Source organism: Condylostylus longicornis, unplaced genomic scaffold (genome assembly GCF_029603195.1).
Source record: "Condylostylus longicornis isolate FDR11 unplaced genomic scaffold, ASM2960319v2 ptg000011l, whole genome shotgun sequence".
In the NCBI taxonomy this organism is placed as follows: domain Eukaryota; kingdom Metazoa; phylum Arthropoda; class Insecta; order Diptera; family Dolichopodidae; genus Condylostylus; species Condylostylus longicornis.
In genome coordinates this window covers 1223831-1249157 of record NW_026577980.1, presented here as the reverse complement: position 1 = coordinate 1249157, position 25327 = coordinate 1223831, and the positions used below count along the sequence as shown (strand labels likewise).

General features: G+C 26.2%; 1 protein-coding gene across 43 annotated transcripts in view; it reads right to left on the bottom strand.

The window, feature by feature from the left end:
* The window catches only part of LOC129619307 (dystonin), a 168915-nt gene that overhangs the window by 131327 nt on the left and 12261 nt on the right, over window positions 1-25327 (bottom strand). For 23 of the 43 annotated variants that reach the window (XM_055534502.1, XM_055534496.1, XM_055534508.1 and 20 more), the window contains exons 2-6: window positions 23833-23894; window positions 15029-15049; window positions 13870-13929; window positions 10255-10344; window positions 8966-9136 (exon numbers count right to left, since the gene is read on the bottom strand). In XM_055534502.1, the coding sequence (XP_055390477.1) occupies window positions 8966-9136; window positions 10255-10344; window positions 13870-13929; window positions 15029-15049; window positions 23833-23894 (404 nt within the window). The remainder of the gene's footprint in view (window positions 1-8965; window positions 9137-10254; window positions 10345-13869; window positions 13930-15028; window positions 15050-23832; window positions 23895-25327) is intronic. The other 20 variants (XM_055534503.1, XM_055534504.1, XM_055534515.1 and 17 more) reach the window with 1 other exon arrangement.

The following is a 25327-nucleotide window of genomic DNA, read 5'->3' as shown; positions in this document are numbered from 1 at the left end:
TTACTCTTCCAAACCTGTCTTAAATTCATTAAAAACGGATGACCATAGATAAGGCTGGGTATTCTCCAAGGAAAATGCTAAAAAGTTACTTTCTTTCAGTATTTTTCGCAGCTTCTACTTCATGTGTTGTAAAGAATATTTATGCTACCAGCCAATATACTAATACAATTCTAGGGACAATATTAAGCCAGTATAACAAGAGAATAAGCCAATAACTGCCTCAACCTTTTCTACATAAGGTACGATTTTCCTCAAGGTTGGTCGACAAACGGCCTCGCCTTCGGCAAACTTCTTCTGAATTCTTAAAAAGAAATGAACAGCAGTAGTCTTGGAAGACTATAGGAGTTTAAATTGATATTTGAATTTTGTAACCCGGATTTTATTTCAAAACATAATTTTCCTACATAAAATTTTCATTATCTTGAATGTCTTATTAATCTTGTTGAAATTATATTGAAAGTTGCTTAATTAAGTACGCGCGTATTGAAATTTTCAATTAAAACATTTTTCATTTATAAAATATTTTAATAAGTTCACCCACTTGTCTGTCTGTATTTTATTTCTCCTTTTTTTAATAATTTACAACCTACCTTACTAGCTTTATACATTAGATCAAATATCAACAAAAATAATTCTTATTCACCTTGGATATTAAATTGTTTTTTCTTCTCTAATGTTAAAAAAAAAAAAATCTAATCAAAATTGCAAAATTTCACCTTACTTCGTGTTTTTCATTTACACTAACCATATTAAAACTGACCTGCACCAAAAAAATTTTTTCTTTCTAAACCCATATGTAATAAATAAATTTTTAAATAGAAACGTAACCGTAGCCATAACCCCCCACACACATTTTGATCTTATAACTACCATCAACACCATTTTTTATACACATTTTATATAAGTATAGTGTTAGCTCCATATTAATGTATATAGTTGAGTCACTAATAGTCACAAAATAATAATGAAAAAATATAGAAAATCTATATGTATTATTTACCAATCAGCCACCTACCTAATCAATATTCTATATTTTCTATATTATTTTGAATTTTTTCCAATAATTTAAGACTATGCGAGAAAATAGAACAATTTTAAGCGCACTAACCACCGAACCATTGAAAAATTCCTTCACGACATATTTTGTTTTCTACTATGTGTAAATAACATGCGTGTAACGAACGATAGATGATAACTCAATTAATTGAGAAAATTTTAACGTTCACATATTTTAAGAATTTTTTATATAACTAATCTAATGTTAATATAAGAAATCCAATCAATTCCAAGAATTATAACCATGATATTTACTTATGATATCATTGCATCTGTACACGCAAAAAGCATATACAATTTTAGAAAAAGAACGCGTTCCCACGCGTAACCTAATGCTATAAAAAATTGAATATTATTTTGGTATTATAACAAACAATTTTTTTTTTTTTTGTTTTTGCTTTAAAGACTGTAAGTCCAAACTCATTTCACATAAATGTAATTCTAATCCAATAAATAGGCTTTAAGCCAAAGAATCTTAAAATGGAAATTGAAACAAAATTACATTAACGTATGTACATACACATTTATAGTAGTATTATACGCTATTCATAAATATCTAGGCGTGTTCAATTCCCTAGAGCGAATTATAGAGAAATGCCATAATGCAAGTACATGAAAAATATTGCAAAGAAAAAAAAAACTAAATCAATCATACTAGAACAAAAATCTATTTAGATCTAGTTTACCATGTTTAAATATGAACGTGTGCGTGTTGAAAGAAAATTGTAATATTCAATTTGAAAAAGAGAACCAAATTAACTTTCAACTATTCAAATAATTTTCTCTTCTTTTATTTGTTTTCAATATTTTGTAGCATCTTTTCTTTACAGTGTATTTATAAATCGTTGAAAAATTGAATTCAGTTATGTTAACCTCTTTTCTAACTTAGATTCTTAGTACTTTTTTTTTTAGTTTAAGAAACAGAAAATTTTGCAAGAAGAACAAGCTCTTTCTGGCTAAACAAGTAGAGATAAATTGTGACTCTGAATGATTCCTTGCGTGTCATTGAATAAACTGAACTGCTATATGACATAATGTGCACATGGTGAATGAAAATTGTTTCCTGGAGTTATTTAAAAACAAGGTTAAAAAAAGTGCTAATCTTTCGTACTTGCAAATATGGCAAATATATATTGAACGTACGCACCCTAAATATTTAAAATGGTAAAACTAAAACAACAATTTTTAAAGTAAAATCAGTTTCTCTGAAGTCGACATTTTAAACAGAATAATATCTGCAATGAGAACAACAACGGCAAAATTGTCGATACTAATAACATAAAAGTTACATAGATTCCATTTTAATATTAACATGACATTAATAATGACATTTGTTAACATTTAAATATTCCAGTTTTAAAACCACATTTTTCAATTCGATTGCAAATACAATAATATTGGTTTACACAATAGAAAGTACATTTCGACAATTGTACTACATGCTGCTACAATAAATACATGTAATTATAACATCACAGTTTATTTTCCTGTTATAATATTACCGACAATTACTATTAGTAAAACTGTTAGGAGGAACGGAAAAATAATAAACTAATAAAATTATAAGAATATTAACAAACAACCCACATACAATTTATAAAAACTCTCATCTAAGAATGTGTAAGAGTGCGTGTGTGTTTACACAAAAAAGTACCCACTTTTTTTTTAATCGGATTTTCGAATATAAGAACCAAACTTTTTATATTTTTGTTTTATTTTCAAGTCAACTTTTTGAAGTTGTACAGCTACAGTAAGTAATACGAGTACCTTTCTCCCATATACGGGATTAGAAGGTTTTTCATTTAATTTTGTTGTTTTGATCACAGTGTTGGATGAAGTAAGTATAATAAGAAAAACTAAGAAAAAAAAAATTTGTTTGGAGGTTTTCTGGTTTTCTTTTCATTATAAATTTTTTATTTCTTGGTTTTCACTTCCTCTTATATACACAAATATACATACATATATTAAAAATATAAAAAAACTAGTTAAAATATGAGCAGTTAGTTGGCATATTATACAATATTACGTAATAATTAAATGCGTAAAAACAGTAGGGAATTAAATTTTATATATAGCGAAAGCCTATATAAGATTTGCTTTCATATATAATGTGACATATAAAGGTCTACATTCAATAAAAAAATCCAATATTTAAAGCCCAACATGTAGAGTTAAACTTAAATCTTATTATTATGAAAGAAAACTGGTTATGACTGAGTAAAAATGATTTTATACCGGTAATGATTTCAAACCTCCCTTCCTACAAGAGTTATAAAATTTTTATTATTTAATTTTAATTCTCCATTAAATTTCTATTTATATTTGAGTTTAAACACAAAAAATAATAAAACAGAAAGCAAAAGTTGCGAATTCCTCCCATCAATAATTAATTTTTTTTACTCATTAATTAAATGATTGCCCAATTTTTTTAGCTTATAATTAAAAAACAAGACTTGTATACAATTAAAATTCTTTAAGTCAAAAAAATTAACCTAATGAAACCTATTGTACGAAATTTGTTTATGTTTTTACCTACAATACGATGTTTATGCATGCAATGAAAGAGGTTACGTGATGGCAAAAAACTTCCCAAGTCTAGTTTTTTTGGAGAAACGCACTTCTCCATGTTAAATTAAAAACAAAACAGAAGCAATTTTTTTCGGCGAAATGTCAAAATTTAAACAAAATTTTCGGGCAAATTGAAGCGAATTTAACTGATGGCGATAAAATAGCCTAAAATAACCTGTTTTACTGTTGTCGGTTTTTTTTCTGGCACCTTCTGTTTCCATTTGTTTTTACTATCATATGCCGTTCCACTTTTATTTTGTATTAACAAATAAAATCTCCCGCCTTTGCCGTTCACCGCTTTGGTTTTTATACTTAGCGAAGCGTAAATAAATTATTTTTGCAGAGATTTCTGTCGGTCTGCATCGATTTTAGTCAGCAATTTGAAATACGGACTTGAATGTTAACTATAGTCATGAACTGCCTTTATATGCAAAAAGTTCTTTATTGCTTAAACTTTCTATTTTTCGTCACATTTCATTTCTCTCAACCCCCTCACTTTATATTCAACTCAAAACAATAAAATTTAATAACCTCTCATAATCTATTTCAAATTAACACTTAAAATTTTAAATACTTTTCTTATTATTCTTTAAAAAAATAAAAATAAAATTAAATCATAAAAAAAAATATTTTAAAATTTTTACTACCTTTACCTACACTTTACATGCCTTATTATGCATTTAATTTATGCAAAATCACAATCGTACAAAAAAAAAATTATTGAAACGCCAACGAAAACTTAAAAAAGACACATTTTCTTTTTAATAGGTTTTGTCATTAATTGCATTTTCGATATTCGAAAATTTTGCACATTAAAAATACAAAATGTTTCATGTCAAAAATACATTTTTCAATTGAACAAAACAAGAAACATGAATTGAAATGTTGAAACATGATTAAAAACTTTTATATTTGAACTATGCATAAGATTTGATTAGCATTTTTCTAACTAAAAAAAAATTTGCTATTTTTATGGTAAATTGGTAGCGATTTCATTATCGTAATTCTAATTACCAAAAATTTTGATTTTAAAAATAACACCAAAGAAACCACTAAATGTGTTTTTAGTGTGTGACAGCAATGAACAGTTCCAGTATTCAAAAATACTTTACCTTAAAAAACGTAATTTTTAAAGTTAACAATTTCTTACTTTGCATGCCAGTTGCATTTCACACAAAATCATTAATACTCAATACACACATATGTACTTCATTTCATTAAAAAAAAAAACAAAACTTAGCGTAGGACAGGTAGACTGCATTGAGATTATCATCCAACAATTCCTGCACTTTATGATAAAAACTGAAATTCACCTTAAAAAGCACAAAAAAGAAAATATCAAAAAAATAAAAAAAATTCTGTAAATTTCGCTCATAAAATTCGGATCACGGTATTTAAAACGAAAAATAACAAGAACAACGGCAAAAAAAAAAATAATGAATGACAAACCAAAAAAGCGTGTATTAATACTGCCGCGCATTTAATTAAGCGATTTGTGAACATGTCAAATTCAAGATAAAAATTAACTTTAAAATTCGCTTATATTACTTGTTTATTCTGTTTTATTACGTATATTTTTTTTTCGTGCGTTTTCTTTATAAATTAAAAGCAATGATCATATTATTATACTCGTATAATGGTTAATAAAATTTAATTTGCGGTATAACTCAAAAGAACAAACGAAATAAACAAAACAGCGAAAAATTACATTAAACAAACTAATTTCGATGATGATAATATTAAAAAAAGTTTTCACTCCCCCTTTGTTTGTGTAATCCTATAACAAATGAGAATAAGACATGCAAGGTATTTAAATTGCAAAGATATAAAATAAGACATTTAAAAATCTAATGGGTTAATGACTCATGTCAAAATCAAAGAATATATGAACGAGCGAACGAACGAACATAAGTTGAGCATGCTCATATGACGTTAAAAATAAAAATAAGAAAAAAATGTCCTCCGCATCCTACACTTATTTGTGTACTTTGTATTTAGTTAATGTGGGTATGAAAATCAAATTGATTTTGACATTTTAAATGTCTTTAACGATGACATTTTAAGTAAAACTGGTAGCTTAAATTACAAAGATTTTTTTTTTTTGTGTTTTTAATATAATTTTTGAATTCAATTTATTCACAATTAATATTTTAGTTTTTTTTTTTTCATTGATTCAAATTTAAATTCTGATGACCGCAAGAATTTAACACGAATTTCCAGCGAATCAAAACAAAGTGAAGCGAAATAAAGTAAATAAACAAGTTATGTAAGTGTTAATTGAAATGCAGCACTTCATATTTTTAACACAGTTCCAATTTTTATTTATTATATAGCAAGTAGCTACTGACAATATCGTATACAATAGCTACCGACAATCTAAATTGAACTTTGAAATTAACAATAATTAAATATTTCCTTATAACTTTACATTGTTAAAATGCATTAATGTGCAGGAAATTTACAGTTTTATAAACAAACACACACATTAATATTCTACTTCCGTTTAAATTTTAATTTAATATTAATTAATGTACAAGATTTTCAAGATGATCATTTTTTTGTAAAAACTTTTAAGATAAAAAAGTGAAATTTGTGGAAAAAATTTTAAAATGTTAAAATTAATATAAAAAAATTAATTTACTATTGTGAATTAATTTCGAATGAGGGTAATAATAGCCAAATAAAATTATGAAATTTACTCATACAATTCAGAAAAGTAAAACATTTCATATTACGCTCTCTATTCTGTATCAGCTCGGTGAGAAAAGAATAAAATAGATTGAGTTCAAGTTTGCAGATCTTATGAAGTTCTACAAATGCAGTGCGTTTTTGTATTTATACTGCAAAAAGTAGCGCGTTTTTGCTTTTAGAACTTGAAAAGAACTTCAGCAGCATTTGCAGCATTAAATTTGTGCTGTTATTAATAAGAAAACGAGAAAAAAATAGAGTTCACCTTGTCAACTCTGTGATACCCGTACGAACTTGTTATCCTATGTGCGAATAAAGATGCCATAACTGACTATGGGACAGACTATGACTTTAAGTTGCTGTATATTAATTTATGCAAAATTTCAGTACAATGTGTTTTTCAAAATACTGTGTGCTAAACTACTGTTGAAGTTGTATGGCAGCTACCAGAAAGAGCCAAGAAATTTTAACGAATTTTATCAAGCACATCGGCCCTACTAATATATTTACTTATGTGAAATTTCAATACCACAACTTTTATAGTTTCTGAGATATAGCCAAATAATTTTGGAAGTTGTATGGCAGCTACCCGAACCGGTACCCCGATCATGCCCAATTTAAATAGGGTTCTGGCACTTACTACAATGAATCATTTGTGAAAATTTGCTGAACTTAGCTTAATTAGTTTTTGAGTTATCGTTGGGACGGACGGACGGACGGACGGACAGACAACGCTAAATCAACTCAGAATTTGACGCTGATCAAAAACATACACTTGAGTCTATATCTAAGACCGTTATTTCTTAGCGTTACAAACGGTAAGGCAAATTTAGTATACCCTTCGAACATACGTTCGTACGGGTATAAATATATAACCTTATAATTTCATAGTATGAAATAAGACCGCGTAATAAGACCGCTTAAAAATTTTTAATTTCTTTAAAAAAATTTAACTTTGTTCAAAAATTTTCAATAAATTTCAGTAGTTTCTTCTAAAACAAAATTCAATAGTTTCTTCTAAAAAAAAACCTGCTAATTTTCAAAATTGTATAATGTCTGAAACACTCGAGACTAGTGAGGACATGTAAGTACATATCTACATTATCAAAATTAAATTTTTCAATAAATTTGAAATGGTTTTCTTATTATGGAGATTTGAGGATGAAGAAAATAGCATAAAAAGATGGTCCAGTGCAGAAACCAAACTCCTCATAACTGAAAAACTGAAATTAGAAAACGACTCCTGCTCGGGGTGTAGAAAGGGGAGTGTGATGTGGGGAGTAGTAAAAAATTTGGGGGGTAATAAAAGTAGATTGTTGTAAAAAATTTCGAGGTTTTTTTATTCTGTTAAGTTTTTTTTGGAAGCTGCTTAGTAAGATGTTGTTTAAGAGAAAATTACTTTCCTTTATCTTTTTTTTGCCATCCGTATCCATTTTTAATTAATTTTTTTTAAAAATAAATTAATAATATTAACATACCAACACCAAGGTTTAAAACTAAAATGACAAAATTAAATTGACATGTCAAAAACAGATGGTTGCAGTGGGACGTTTTTATTTTCAAAACTTTTTTTTTCAGTTTTTGAATTTTCTTTTGCAGAATAGCACTGAAAACATAAGAACTACTTTTTAAGGTCTGCAAACTTGAACTCCATCAGCAAGACTTTAAAAGACTAAATACAGATTTTAAATTTCTAAAGATACTATTATTTTGGGGAAACATGTGACTTAACCGAAAATAGTGTGTGAAATTGAAAATTATAAATAAGTGCGAGTCATATTATTCAAATTAGTTCTGACTACTAAAATTAAATAGTTCGTAGAATAAATGTCTTTAAATAAAATAAGAATATTTCGCTATATAAGAGAAATATTTTGACTCACTCTTGAAATCAACTTTAATTACCCCAAAATCTGACGTAATACAGTCACCCAACTACAGTAATTCATTTAAACAGTAGCTGGCTCTTTAATTATTATCACAAGTTATATCACTTTTTAATTATTATAAAATTTTCGACAATTTTTTTTTATTAATTTTTTAATTATCCTATAATTAAATTCAATTTTATTCATATGTACAACTACTTACTTCTCTATTATATACAAAATACGAGTAATGTGTGACATAAGAGACAAATTTTATTACAAATTAAATCTAATTAGGCTCTTATTGCGAAAAAAAACCAAGCTCTAATTTAATTAAAATGATCTTATAAAATTATTTTTGTTTTTAATAGCTCTCCTTTGACTATAAGTGGCATTTAAATGTGTGTTATAACAAGAGTGTGAACACACACAAAATTTTATTGCAAAATCTTTCTATAAATTTCAAATTTAAATTCCTGTTTCTCTCTTGCTGTTTTCTTGTTTTTTTTTTGACAACCAAATTAGGTGACTTTTTTTTTAATGTCAAACAATTAAAAATCGCAAAATAAAGTACAAAAATATAAGAAAATGAGACAACAAGAGTGACCATTTTTTAATTATTTTCCCATATATTTTCATTCGAATTTTTTGTATTGAACGATGACATATCAGAGATCCATCGATGGGAACCATTTCATTTTGAGGTCAATTCATTTTTTAATTTGTTTAAAAAAATTTCTAAATATATAAAAAGAAAAAAAAAAAACAGAAAAAAGTCCACTTACCTGGAAATGTAAAATAATTGTCCAAATCAAACCAAGTGTTAACTTTGGATTGCCATCAACAATATCTTCAGCACGTATATTAACCAATTTGATTCTTTTATATCGTAAAAAATCAAGTGCCATTTGAGCATTCTGCAACATGTGAAAGCGCATTTTTCCTTTTTCTCTGGGCTAAAAAAATTAATGTTAAAAAAAGAAAAGAGAAAGAAAAAATCAAATATTAAAAATATTTTTTTTTTTGTTTTTTTTTTTTTTTTAATAAACATTTTTGTAAAATGAAATTAAAATTTTGTTATAAAAAAGAAATGTTTATTTTAATATGATTCTGTCTTGTTAACAAAATATCAATATGATTATTGCAGTCATCATTAAAATTGCAAAAATAACTAGTGAGGAAATAAGGTAGAAGGAATTTGAGGTCGAGTTGAGAAACTCTATGAATTATGCCACTTTATACAAAATTGGAATACTAAATGGTTTCCAAGACCAAATTATTTGTCGAGTTGTACGGCAGCTATTCGAACCACTGCTTTGATCGAATACAAAACAAATAAAATTCTTGCGGTAGCAACTATTGTTGAAACTTTAATATGCCTTCACTTTAATGCGTTTTCGCGTTATCACTGGGACCGTATAATTATCAATTAATATCGTAATTTAAACAAAAAAAAAATGGGTTTTTCTGTACTAAAATTATTAATTAGAATTGTAAAGTGAAGCGCGTCACACTTACGCTACCTCTAGTAATTTAAAACAGTGCTTTGTGGCATTAAGATGACATCGAACCTCGCTCCATTATAACGGCTATTTTCATTGTGTCGCTACCTTCCATACAAATTCCTTGCATCTTAATTCCTGACCCCAAATAATCATATTTCACATAGTTTATAAGTATATTGCAAAAACAAGAAAATCAAATTATGGAAAAGTAAGTAAATAAATTCACTCCGACGATAATATTTTTTTTTTCAAGATTTTTTCTCTTAATATTTGCAACAATAATAATTTATTTATGTATGAAAAAAAAATAATAAAAATTTTTTAATAAATCTTGACATCTCCAATAAATAATCTGGCATATTAACATACAACTAAACAAATTACAAAAAAAAAGTTACTCTTTACAATTTCGCCCTTCCCCCTTCTCCCTCTCCCCTATTCTTCTTCCTTTTTGTTTATTTTTCTGTATTTAATTCCGAATTGCACACAATTTTTGCATTGATGTACAAAAACAAAAATCAAACCTAAAACAAAAAGTAAAATTCTTTTTTTTTCCGTGTGATACTTACAAGATGTTCGCCAGATAAAACTTCCAAGAGAGAAAGCAAATTATGTCCATCACGCAAGTCTTCAAAGAGATCGTCAACACGTCGGGAGGCCTGGAATGAATAATAAAAATATGAGAAAAGAAAAAATGGAAAATAATTTGAAAAAATTTTTAAATTAACAAAAAAAAAATGTATGGAAATTTTAATTGCAATTTTCATTACAGTGATAAAAAAAAACTTTAAAAAAAAAAAAAATTACTTTTTTTTTGCTAAAAAAAATAACTGAAGAAATTAAATAAAAAAAAGTGAGTGCTTTTCATTTGGCGTTATTATTTTTTATTACAATATACTCAGAGTACTATAAAAAAAAAATATCAAGCAGTGCAGCGGCAGAGCGATATTATAGCAAAACAACAAATAAAAAAAATTATTTACCTAGATTTTTATCGAGATTTCAGCAAGAGCAAAAAAACAAGCAAATATAATCAAGAATTTCGAAATACAAGAAGAGTAAAAGAGATGAAAAATTAAAACCGAAATTGAAAATTCGAATCGGTTTTACGGACCATTACAATTTTTTTTCTTTCTGAAGTCCACTGAAGAGTTTTATACAGCACAGCATTCCCAAACCCTACTGCCGATCAATCTATATAAAACAGTATTTTTAAAGAGTATATGGCACTCTAAAGCAGTAATTGGAAAGAGTACTTATATGACCCCCTAAAACAGTATAAAATTACTCAAAAACCGAAATTATTGCACATAATATTATGTCAAATTCAAAAATAGATGAAAATTTTGCACTTTTTTGTTAAAAAAAAAGACATTTGAAAGCAGTGTGTTCCACTGGCATAAGCAGAAACTTTAATATTTAAGAGAAAATTTAATCTTTAAGCACGCCTTTAGCGCTTTCAATAGTAAACTAAATTATTATATTCCAATTACTCAATTAGTACACTTCAATTACGAAATTAGTATACTTCAATTACTAAATTAGTATACTCCATGTTTAAACAATAAAACATTTAAATGAAATATTTACACCTTATAGAAAGTGCAAGCAAAAACAATATAAAACGCATAATATTACGCAAATTTCAGAGACCTCACTGTGCTTGAAGTATCTCTCTCTTTAATTCATCTAATATTATAATAAAGACAACTAACATCTACCCAAAATGAATCAGTTATATTTTAACTGACACCGTTTATAAAAAACATCATACTTAAAATAAGAATTTCAAAAAAGAAAAAAAAATTAGTTTAGACAAATTAAGAATGGAGAAAATCAAGGTTGAAATTATGAAATTTAGGACATGATTATTTCAATTCTCGCAAGAAATCATTTTTTTTTTTATTCCAATCCAACAATAAAAAGAAAATAAATTGCTTTCAAATTTTTTTTTTGCTTTCATTCTCCAAAAAATTGTAAAGTTGCAGGTGGATTTTTTTTTTACTTTAAATTAAAAATTTCTCCAAAAACAGTCAGAGTCTGTTGTATTTTGATGAGTTTTTAAAGAGATCTCTTAATGAAATCATTCACAATTTAATACACAGACAAAAAAATTTATTGTTAATATTTCATTTTTTTAAAGATCATTTTAATTGGATGCTTAAGCTTAAATATACGTCATCTATACCTTATTATACCTCATATATCAAAACAATCAACCTTTCTCCACAATATTAAGAAATATGGAATGTGCGAGTATATATCGAAAATGAAATTGTACTACAAAGCACAATGATGGGAATCAATGCGGCGATGTTTAATATCATAAGAATTGGAAGAAGACAAGATACAAGAAGAATGTAATAACAAAATCGTAAGAATTGATGAAATATTAAATATAACACTGAGTTATAGTTATACACTTGAGTATTATAACGGAAAATATCTGCAAAAACAGAAAAATTTTACACTCTTTATTTACCTTTTAATTACATTCACACCTTATAAGGTGTTGTACGAATTTGAATTTCAAAAAGAAAAAAAAATTATTAATGTATAAATAATAAAATTGAATGAATGATTGATGCTTCATGATAATGATGATGACAATGCTGGAAAATATTAATTGAATGGAAAATTGAAATCATTATTTTCATTCTTTTTTTTAATGAAAGGATTTTGAATAAGAAATTACAAAAAAGAAGAAAGAAAAGAAAGGATGTCAACAGGTCAATTCATAAATCTAAAAATAGACTTGAAATTTTATGGATCAATGTTGATCTAAACATTAAATTAATTCATTTAATAAATTACATGAGAAAGAGACAAGAAGTAATTGCCATTCAAAAAATAATTGCATTTAAGTATATTTTCAGTGTAAACATGTACAAAAAATATTGTCGACATAATTGAGTAATATCAAAAAAAAACTCTCTATGAATTGACACTCCTATTCTTGATTATCTGTGACATTTTGTCATTAATACGTTATGGAATTAAAAAAAAAACTTAATGAGGTGAAATCGATTAATGTCAACTTTAGTAAAAATGCAGAGTTTTGTTTGGTCTAAAATAATGTTTTTATAATCCTGATTGCAAGTTCAAGGAAAAAGAGATTTCACGTGGAAGAATACAGCAATATAGAAAATTGAACAAAATTCCGAAAAGGAGGGCTTTTAATTTAAATTTTAAGTTATGAGTTAAGGTATTCGGCGATGAGGAATCCATATGTGTGAACACGCATCATTAATATTCGAAATTGCAAATACAGATTTGAAATTAAATGTCAAGCAGGTGATCATAAAATTAATTTATTCAATCATGTTTCATAACATATTGATGCTACTTGACATATTTGCAGTCAAAATTCTCTTATAAGGATTTTCGATCACTGCAAAATTCCTCTTGCTATTATTTAAAATTTTTTGTATGGAAAAATTAACCGTTGTAGTAAAATTCGTGCGGCATTGTATCGGATTAAAAATTATTGAATTTTCTAAAACACTGCACAAAATTGCTCATCAATTTGCGCTTACAGTCATTTCGTGAGCGAGAGTCTTTAGTGGTTTAAATTCGTACATTATGTTTTACGGGACTAATACGTTCAATGACCCATTGTCAATAATTTTTACAAAAGTAGCAATTAAAATTATTTAATCTTTAAGCAGTAATTTAATATAAAATAAGCTGTCCAATAAGAATTATAAAATTTTATTAAAATATCGAAAATATATTTAAAAATTTGAGTAAATTATTATTTAAATGATTATTAGCATTTCAAAATCAAATCAACAAACTGAGCGAAAGCGCAAAATTAGCCAAAATTTTTAAAAAAGCAAATTTTTAATATTTTGGTGCATAGTAGATTTTTCGTCTTAAAAATAATTGTACATTGGCTTTATATAATAAAAAAATAATAAATCTAAAAACTAAGCGATAATTAATCTAAAAACTAAGCGATTAATAAACTAAAAAATTGGCATTATGTTCTTTTAAATATTCACAAAAAAAAAATAAGAGAAAAACATAAAAAAAGTGTCTATCATACATAAAAGGAGGAGCGGCGTGAGTGAGCAATTTTCTCTTTGCACAACAAATTAAAACTGAAAAAAAATGAGAGAAAACAAACAAAAAATTTCAAACAATTTTCAAACTAATTTTTTTTTTTTAAAGGAACAACTTACAGTTGGAGGACAACAGGGTGACCCACTGATCGATACACAAACATGTAAAAATGTATACGTCTGTAGACATTTTTTTTTGAAGATTATAAAGGAATTTTTAGTTAAATACGAGGAATAATTTAAAAAAAAAAAGAAAAAATAAAAAATAAATTTTAATTATTATTTTATTAGGAAAACAAATATTTTATTTTAAATATTTAATTTTTTAAAACCAAAAATATTAAAAAATAAAATTAAAAATTAATTTAAAAAAATATAAAAAGGGGCATTACTAAATTGGTAAGGTGGTAAAAGGGTTTTGAACTATAATCATAACGTATTCCGTAAACTATTCTAATAATTAAAAATAAAAAATTAAATTATTGTTTATAATGTAAAAATTATCATGGGTAAATTTAAGAAGAATCCAGATCTCGCAATATTCTCTAATTCTCCAATACTTCACTATTGATTATCTTTGGGGAAAGTGTGAGGAGGAGAGTAATAATAGCGTCTCTCGTGTTTATACTCTTGTATACAGAATAACCGTGTTTACAACATGAAAAGATATAACAAAATATAAAGAAACGAAATATCCAACAGTCTAGTCAGTGTTGCAGAGATAGAAAATGAAATCTAGTAACTCCGCTTATCACTAAAAGAATTCCGGAAGATAATAAATGACGAAATTGAAAGGAGAGAAATCCGGTAAGTGGAGATTTGTCCGAGTCTCCAATGAGTGGAGACTTTACCAGAATTAAGAACGAAAGCTGTATATAGTGTAGTATAGAACGGATTTTAGCACAATAATGAGAATGTTCACAACAGATATCTCTAACGACTGTCGGAAAATTTTGGGTAAGTAAAACAGAAGGCACTTTGAATTCTCCATCTCTCGTTAAAACTAGAACGGTTTTCATACCCTGCCTTTTATATTCTTCCGTCCTTATCGTACGAGCTCAGAAAAAAAAAAAGAGCTTTCAGAAATTGCTTTTTTTTACCAAAGACGGATTTTTTTGCCAAAGACGAAATCGGAGATTGATTTCATTTATATTAAACCAATCAAAATATGTTATAGAAACTCAAAACAAAAAAATTAAGGACCTTTTTTTTTCTAATAAAACGCTAAACATAATGAAAATAAAAGGAAAACTGAATAAAAATCTTGGTAAAATTATACCTTGGCTGCATATTTCCAGTGCTGCATGAAAGACACATATAAACAGAAAAAGATAAAATATATATGTATATGTATGTATATATATTAATATTTAAAATATTTTTTATTAAAAACTCAGCGAAAAAATAGCGAAATTAATATATGTATATATATTTTACAATATTTATATATGCATATGTATTATATGTAAATAAAATTTAAAAAATAACCATATTGTAGTCATAGACACAAAAGTAAATAGTAATCAAGAATGTTTTTATACAATATTTATGTATATGTATGTTTTTTGTATATTTAAAAAAAAATATTGAATAAGATTAAAAATATTATAAAAACATGCTAAAATTTATTAAGAGCATAAAAGTTGTTTAAATTATAAATTTATTACAATTACAAATAAATTTCTCAAAAAATTATTTTTAGAGTAAATTCTGTAATGTGCCAAGTTTTAAAAATATTTTTCTCCGTACAATCAAACCATTGTAGCGGTTACGTTTGATCAATACGTAAGCAAAGTGTTCGAGAAATAATAGTACTGTTTCTCGAAATTCGGTTCGAGAAGCCGAAACAGAGTGATAGAATGAACCATATTGAACAAGGCAAAAAATTAATTTTGAACAGTCGCGTTGTCCGAAAAAAAAATTAACAAAATATTCAGGTAATTTCAGGATTTTATGAATGAAAATTAATCAATATATTTTTCATTTTGATCAATAATCAATAAAACCTTTTGCCATCTTTTTGGCATCTACATGAGTACCCCCTCGTAGATCTTATAGTTTTAGAACAGCAAAAAGCTGAACTAAATGCGAATTTATAGTGTCGTCATCATGGAAGGTTTTACTATAAAAAAGAGTTCTGCAAACATCGAAGTAAGTGGTAATCTGATGCTGCAAAATCTGGACTGTATAATATTTACATCTGAATAATATTTCAGCTTCAATAATTTTTGGTTGAGTTTTCCGCAGCAACAAAAGAATAAAAAAAAAATCTTCCAAAATTGTTCGGCGTTTTACCCTATGTGATCATATTATGGGACATTCATTTTTTGGCAGAAAAGCTGTTTCTGTTCAAAATAAAAGTAATTTACAAACAATAAGAGAAAATTGGGCGGACTGTTGTGGAGAATAAACGAATGAAAAAATGTTAGCATATTTTTTGTGCTAATCTAATAAATGACAACACAATATGTAAAGTAACAATGCAATTTGAAACATTGTTGCAAATTGCAACAATGTTTCAAGCAAAATAATTGACAGTTGAATTAAAGCAAAAACAAAAATATGTCAAATTCATACAAGATCCAAGATTTTGTGATTTTCTAATCGTTGTTTAGATTAAACTATCAACAATTTTTTTTTTTAATTAAAGTCAGCAAAACAAAATGTACACACTAATTTTCAACTTCCTATATAAATTTTTGATAATTGAAAAACCCGAAAAAAATTTTGACCTAAATAAGAACTTTTTCAAATCTTGAACAAAATCGAAAAATTTAAAATGCAAAACACTTTCTGAAGCAGAATTTTTTTAAGCAACAATTTTTTATCTACAAGTAAAATTTACATAATTTCTTTTCGTTACAAAGTAAAAAAATTTTCTCAAAAAACGTTCTACTCCTTCTCGTTTTTTGTATTGGGAAGCAAGCAAGCAACATTGTTGACGGAAAACTTTAAACAACATTAAACGATCATTGTAAATTTAATTGTTTTTTATATTGTGCTGCAATCATTGAAAATTAATCTTTACCGATGAAAGTTTAATCATAGAACAAGAACAACAACAACAAATTAAATAAATGTAAAACATGAATAACATTTTTATAACATTGGCAACCAATAAAACAAAAACACAAATCCGTTCTGCTTTTTACAACCAAATTTGGAAAAATTTCTAATTTTTTACAACATCAACTCTTATACAAACTATAAATTCCAAGTATAACAGATTTCGAGATTCTTCAAAGATTTGTTGTTTTTGCTGTTGTTTGTTGTTGAGAGTCTTTTAGATTATGTTGAGATTTGTTGCAAAGTTTTTGGAATATTTTAAGATGTACAATAAAAGATAGGAAAATTGAGAAAAGTTTTTCAAAAAAAGAAAGAAAAACCAATAAAATTTGTGATTAAAAATATCTAAGAAAATTATTTGAAATTCGAAAACGGCAATGTTAAGAAAATGTTAAATGAGAAGAGTATAATGTGTGTATTTTTAAGATGATGACACGCGCTCCTGAGCTGACGCTATTAAAAGTTCGGTCTGTATGTAACAGTTTTTAAGTTGGTAGAATTTGGATTTCGCTAATTCTTTGCCAGCTGTAGTACAGTTTCAAAATCTGAAATTCATTTATTGTTCCAAAGTACAATGCTCATTGAACACTTTAAATAACAGCAAGTAGCAGCTATATGGATATAGCAGGATAATATATAAATATTCATAAGAACCTACACAAGTTCGTCTAGAATGCAAGAGAAAAGAGCACGCCCTTTACACATAAGTTTTCAATACTTCTTTTTCTTTGCTTTTCTAAATTTTCTCTTAACATTAATCTCTTGCACACTTTACAGTACAGGCTAATGGAACGAAATGAATTTACTCAACTCAAAAGAAAAAAATTCGTGTAGAAAAAGAAATATTATGGAGGAAAGGAAATTCAAAATAAAAATGAAAAATTTGTAATGCAACCGCACATATGAATTTTATTTTTTTGTTGGAGTCCAACTGGAATCATGCAGGACTATGACTTTGTATGTAACTATTACTTACCTATGGGAATTATTAAAAATTTGTTTTTTCTTTCAGCTTAAGGGGGTTTTATGTTACAAATAAATAAAATATTTTTCTAAGAAAAAAGAAAACAAATCTTATATAGCAATATAAAAGATTAACTTAGCTGACCACTTACATTTGGAAAACTAAGAAAACAAAAAAGGTTTAACATGAAATATAAAAAAGTATTTTGACTTTTTGTAAGTGTATATTGTGTGTAGAAAATAGCGGAAAGAGAAATAAACTTGAAGCGGCTTATTAATAGGGTACATAAAAACATAATGAACTTTTGAAATTTACCTCAAGCTATTGTCACAAATTGAAGTATATTATCGTACAGGTCTTAAAGTATTGTCACTACGATATAGTAACTGTTATTGCATTTAAATACTATCATGACAGTGAAGTATAATTACAGCAGCAAAGATCTTTTAAAGTAATAAAGTAATGTTACAATGGTGAAGTAGTATTACAACATTGAAATACTGTCGTAACAGTAAAGTACTGTCATAGCAGTACTTATTTTACTATTGCAAGCAAATAAAGAACATAAAAATTCATTCTTGTAAAAGTAAAATACTATTATAATGGTAGAGCACTGTCATAACAGTATATTTCTTCGTTATAACAAAAAAGTATCCTAATATTTTTTAAGCAAATGCCAATTTAGGCTTTTTAAAACTAAATTTTATACTGCGGTATTGCTTTTACTTATAGAATTCAGATTGGTGCGACAAATTCAGTATACCTTACAAGTTTATAGTCATATGAATACTAAAAATTTTTATCTTTTAAAAGAAACATCAGCGTATACCTTTTTGTATTCTTTAAACTTAGACCTATTGAGCGTGAGAAGATTTAAATGGAATAGGAGAGAAACACATTTCCTTTAGTCAGTTGCGTAAGAAAAAAATAATATAAATCCTTTAACAAAATATCAAAAATAAATTATGGATTTTTTTTTTGTTTTCAAATTGAATACAAAACGACGCTTAAGGTGTTTTTTACAGCGCAAATTATGTTATTAAAAATTATTTTTCTTTAATTTAATGGAACAAAATTTGTGATTACGATTTGAAAGAAATGATAAAAACAAAAGATAATAAAAATTTAAAATTTTCCAATGAAATTATCCTAAGAGCATTTTCCCAAGGATATCTAATAACGATTTATCATAAATTTTAACAAGCATATTATGTGCCGTAGATAATAATGCATATAAGGGCGCCTTAAAATTGCTTTTTATTATAAAATATTTAAGTTTATGAGCTGTAAAAATATTTATTGGCGTTTATCGTATTTTTGTTGTAGAAAAAACTTTAAATGCTACAACACCAGATAAGTATATGTATACGTACAACGTTGAGGAAATTTTTTATTGAAACTAGAGTTGAAATGATTCGGCCTATATGTAGTGACTGAACTAAAAGTTATAAATTGGAATTTAAACAGAAATAAACTGAAAACTATTCATTTTCAATTTTTCAATATTATGGAATCAAATTATATATTGAAAGCAGTTTTTTACCTGTTAACACTTATATGATCAGTTTCGCTGAGATCTAACAATATTTAAAGAAAGTTCAAAACTGTTGAACTGTTGAAAATCCCAATTTTCTAGCCCATATATAACAGATTTTAGTTTCACTGTTTCTTTTAGTGGAATTTAAGGCATAACACAAACTTGCTTCAGTCATCCAATCATAATTAAACTGAGAAAAGCCCAAATCAGAAATTTACATTAATGTGGATTCCCAGTCGAAACCGAATAAATATTAAAATATTTTTACTAAACATTTTTTATATTTAAATTCTAAATCAAATTCTAAAATAATTATATTGAATTTTATGTCAATTATGTCACTCTACAAATCCTAAATGCCATAAACAAATGACATCATTTTATTTATATCATAAATGTAAATTACAATCATAACATAATCAATGCAAAATGTTATGCGTTTTATGATTTTCAAGTTCTTTATTTATACTTTTATATGGAATTCTTAATTTAGAACCATGAAATTAAAAAAAAAAAAAAAACAAAAAAAAAACCAAACAAATTATTTAATTATGATAACAAAACAAACATAACGACCAAATATACATTTATGCCTATACCACATACACACATTAATGTTTTGTATTGTGTGCCGTAAGATTTAATTAATTTGCATATGAGATCATCTTAATTTTAGTTAAAATAGAAAATTTTTAATGTTTATTAGTTTTTAATTTGATTTTTAAGTTTCTTGTAATACACTCAGAAAAAAAAATTGTATGTCTTTAGAAGTCAAATTATAAATTGACATTGATAGTAATGTTTGTACACCACTAGAATAGAACAAAAGCTATGAAAATTGACGTTCAAATTTCTTATTTAAAAGTAGTTAACGCGAATCTGAGACCTTATTATCTTTATAATTACGTATATTTAAAATATTAATGTTTGTAAAGTACTATCATAAAAGTAAACTACCATTAAGTCAGTATATAACTATCATAACAGTAAATTACTGGGATAAACAGTAAAATGCTTTCAAATCAATAAGACACTGCCACAACAATAAATATCTGTCACAACAGTAAAATAATGTCACAACAGTAAAGTACTGTCACAACAATAAAATACTGTCATAGCAGTAAGGTACTGTCACAACAGTAAAATACTATCATAACAGTAAAGTACTGTCACAGCAGCAAAGTACTGTTACAACGGTAAAGTACAATCACAACAGTAAGGTGCTTTCACAACAGTAAAATGCTATGACAACAGTAAAGTACAGTTACAACAATAAAGTACTGTCACAACAGTAACTCTTTTGTCATAATAGTGTAATTTACTATTATACCATTATGACAGTAAAATAAACTAATATGGCTAATTAGAATGCAATAATTTCGGTGATCATTTTGGAACCATAATAGTTGAAACCGAATTGAAATTTTTGGCCGACTTTACCCAAATATTTACACATACTTTAGGTTATGAACAGGCTGAGTGTTCGTCATTATTTTGAGTAACTTCAAAAACAAAATTTATTTTTATGTGTTTAGACTCTATTTTGTTGTGTATTTAATTGTATAACAACCATTTAACGTTTACGGCATTTGTAAAAAATATCTCTTTTTCAACAAACTCACGCACATACATTAGTTGTGCATGAAACTGAACACTATGCACCTTTTTTAAAAAAGACGAAAGCGCATTTTTAAAATATTTTAATTAAATTAAAAACAAATTGATTATAATAAAATTGCGGTTTAAATGAAAAAGAAAAACCCAAATAATCGAAATAAATTGCAATTGCTTGTAAACTGTATGTGTATGTATATATGAATGTGGACGTGTATCTATAAATATTAATCAATATGTAATAGAATAACAAAATTATTACATACAATATATAAGGTTGTAAACAGTTTTAACTTGTCTAAAATTATACACGCATATTATAACAAAATCAACATTTTTGTTTATAATTTATAACATTTTTATAGTATTGAATGTAAAATGACACCACATTTTTTAAGTGATTTCAAAAACGCGATTAACAATAACAATACTGGTTTTTTTTTCTTATTAATTTTACTACCTGGTTTCTAAAATAACAACAATGAAAAAAACTAGATTATATCGCGTTTTTTGACAACAATAACAAGAAAATAATACAACAAAAAACTGTGAAGATGATCTCATCTCATCTCTCTTTTTCTTTTTTTATTAACTTGTTTAATAAATTAAAAATTATTTTTTTTTTCTTTTTTCATTCTTGCTCCCTCTATACATTTGAATATCGATTTCAAGCTTCATCGGCGAATAAATTATTAAATACACAAAAAGCCACCACATTATATTTAATAAAAAAAAATTAAAAATATTTTATTATTTCTATGACCCTTGAAAAATTCATTTTCATTCAACCAAAATGAATTTTTTATGAATTGACCAAGAAGTTTAAAACACAATGTGCACCCTACATTTGCATCAACAAGTACTTGCTTGCCCCACATGTTTACATTTTTGTTCTCAAAATAAATCATTACGGCAACATTTTTTGCATTGCATTCACATTCACTCTTCAAATAATGAATTGAGTAAAATGTAAACACAATTATTATGAATTGGTGTGTATGTAACTGTATAAAAGTGTGGGTGTATGTGTAAAGTATATTTCAATACTTTGCTTTATTTTTTCAATATTGACACAAAAAAAACAGTAGCTTGCAAAAAATAAATATCAAAATATTAGTTTTAATTTTTTTATTTACTTTTAAAAATTACAGTTAGGATTACGAAGAGTTGCAAAATAAAAATTTTCTGCAAATTTAATTTAATTTTTTTGCAAAAAAAATATATTTAAATATTTTGTTATCATTGGTTTTTGTTTATGATTTTAAGCTAACAAATATACGACTATGTAAACGAACTGCAAAAAAAAAATTATTTGCTCATTGATATTTTGAAATTAGTGCTGCCGTTATTAATATTTTGTGGAAAAATATATTAATATGAAAGTCAAAATGATATATTGGGGTTTATTTTGAGTATCAAATCATTAAGTAATAATGATAATAAATTATCGTAAAAAATTCGATATTATTATTGTAAACACAAACCAATTCATGCAAATTATACGTGTCTATAATAAATTTTTTGAGACTTTTACGATAAATATCACTATCCCTTAGTTATTCGACACTCGGAATAAACCCTCTTATTTTGTTTTGCTAATGAAGCTGAAGTTCTTATATAAAGTTCTACCCGAATATATAAAGGTACGGTATATTTGAAAACCAAAAAAGTATATTATAAGACAAGTCGTATATTGAAAACCTTTCAATATTTTGCAATTAAATTGCCGAATAATCAATAAAAAAATGAATCAAAAACCACTTAAAACAACTTTTTATGAAAGTGTACATTTCGTTCATAACGGCAACACTTATTCACATACAATAAAGACATTTTACTTAAAAATGTCAAAAATAAAGGAAAAATTGTTATAAAAACAACAAGAATATAAGAAAATAAGAATAGAGAAACAGAAAATTACAAGAAAAGGTTAATATTTGTTCACTTAAAAGAAAAAGAGACAAAGAGACAAGAACAAAAAACAAAAACAAATGAAAATAAAAAATTGACATCCGTTTCCATTCTGTAAAAGCACGTCATGTCATCAAAATATTTTATGTCAATATTTACCATGTTAATTATTATCAACACTTTTATTGTTCTTCTTCTTCTTCTACTTCAATATTATATTTTGAAATTTTCTTAATTATTTTTACTACTTTTTAAATATACAAAATTAATGTTTATTTGTTGTGAATAAAGATGTAGGAGTGGTGTTTATCAACAACATTTTAAAAATACTTAAAAATTTAATGAAATTTTCGGAAATTTTAAAGAAAAAATAAATATAATATGGCACCACTATTAAATAATCATTGTTTACATAATAAACTTATAGAATATTCTATATAAAGTTTGGATTAGTTATGGAAAACTATAACAATTTTTAAGACAATATTCATTATGTAAATATTTTAACATAAATACTTTGAGAGTGGATCTAATTAAGTATAACCTTCAACTTGAAATAACAAGAAACTGATCTACAGACATTAGCTTAACTATAATAAATTAAGGTCAATTTTTAGTTTCTTGTAAATAGTCTTATACATACGGTACTCTTGACTTGAAAGAAGGGGGGAATTTCTGTCATTCGAAGAAAAATAGCTTATTATCATCAATTAATTAAAATCTAATTTTATTAAACTCTACAAATTTAATTACATGCAATAAAGTAGCGCATGGTCGAAATTATAAATATTTTTTCGAACAAATAGCCTAAGGAGCTGCATTACAGCATATTTCATTTCTCGCCTGATATCTACATGCAAATATTCTTGCTTACAATTTTTCTTAAATATATTATTTAGCCATTACTTTAATAGAACTAGCATAATGCTTAGATAATAATATTTAATTTATTGTGTGTAAGATTGAAAATAAATAAAAAAAATATATTTACCTTTTTTAGATGTTTATTAACCCATTTTGTGAAAGTCTTTTTTTGTATGGCATCACGTTCATCTGTTTAGAAGAAAAATAGAAAGGTTACCACACAAAATGGTAAAAGAAAATTTAATTAGTTAAAAAATTTTTTTAAAAAATTGTAAATTTTTTTTTTATTTTAATTTTAGATAAAAAAATTTGTTAGTAAGTATGTTAGTATCAATTTATAGAGCAAAAATATAAGTCAAGTTTTTTTTTTAGATTTCTTCACAATTACAAACTTTTAACACGATAGCTATAGTGCAAAACCAATCACAGAGAACGTATACGGTATTTGATATAACGAACATTATTTCGTATATTTACGAGTGTGATAACCATATTCGAAATTGAAACAAACTCAAGCTCTTCTCACTTAGTCTCTTCTGATCTATCTGCCGGCATTATAAAATCTGGAATAGCAGGTGGTTGCAATATCTTCAATTTTACTGCCGTCATATTGACGGAACACTATTTTTGTTTCTCCTATTTTCTCATTCACAAAGAAGTTTAGAACTTCGATTGTGTTGAGCCAGGCGTTACGAAACGAAAAACTTTGCACAGAATGAATGAGCGGGCAAAATTTAATTTTGAGCAATTCGGTTTTAGAGGCTCCGTTTACCAGACAACTCAATAAAAGTGTTTTTCAAGTAATTCAGTGTTAAAAGAATTCAAATATAAGACGGTCAATGTCCTGAATGACTTTGCGCAACGAAATTGTTGAGCATTTAGGAATTAAATTGAATTCGGTATCGAAACAGAATGATATTCGGACTTGTAAACCATTGAATGAGTATTGTAATATTACATGAAAGGGAAAGACAACGTCAAAGTATAACCATAATTTCCCCAATAGTGTTGCAGCACTAGGAGCAAATAGAAGGCGGTCACCCCCGTAACTGTACTTCTCTTTGAATTTTGTGAGTCTCTTTTCGCGGATTGCGAATTGATGAATATGAAGACTGTGAATTTTCAGTATAACAAATTCCACCTGGTTCGATTTATTGCAATGGAATGCGATTTATATTTGAATATTTCTCGTCTACGCACTTTAGTGTTTAATAGAGCTCATTTCGCAATGATTTTTCATTCACAAACCAAGTAACCTATAAACACTTTTGTATTAAAAAAAAAGTTTCTCTCCTTAATCTTTCATTTACTTTTTATTTAGCAAGAAAAATGTTCAAAATTAGAAATATTGCACTTCAAATATTCAAAATAATTTTTTCGTAATTAATGACCACTGAAATTCATTTAATCTTAATTTTTTTTAATATAACAACGTTCTTTGCGTTCACACAAGTTGATTGCGTTCATGATATCAATATCGTAACTTTTTCAATTCAAAATCAGATTTTTGATATTTAAATGATTTTTAATTTATTTTCATTAATAAATTATTTAATCAATTTATATAAATTTTAACACCACTTAATTTAGAGTCTATTTAAATTTTGTCAAGATTTTCAGCA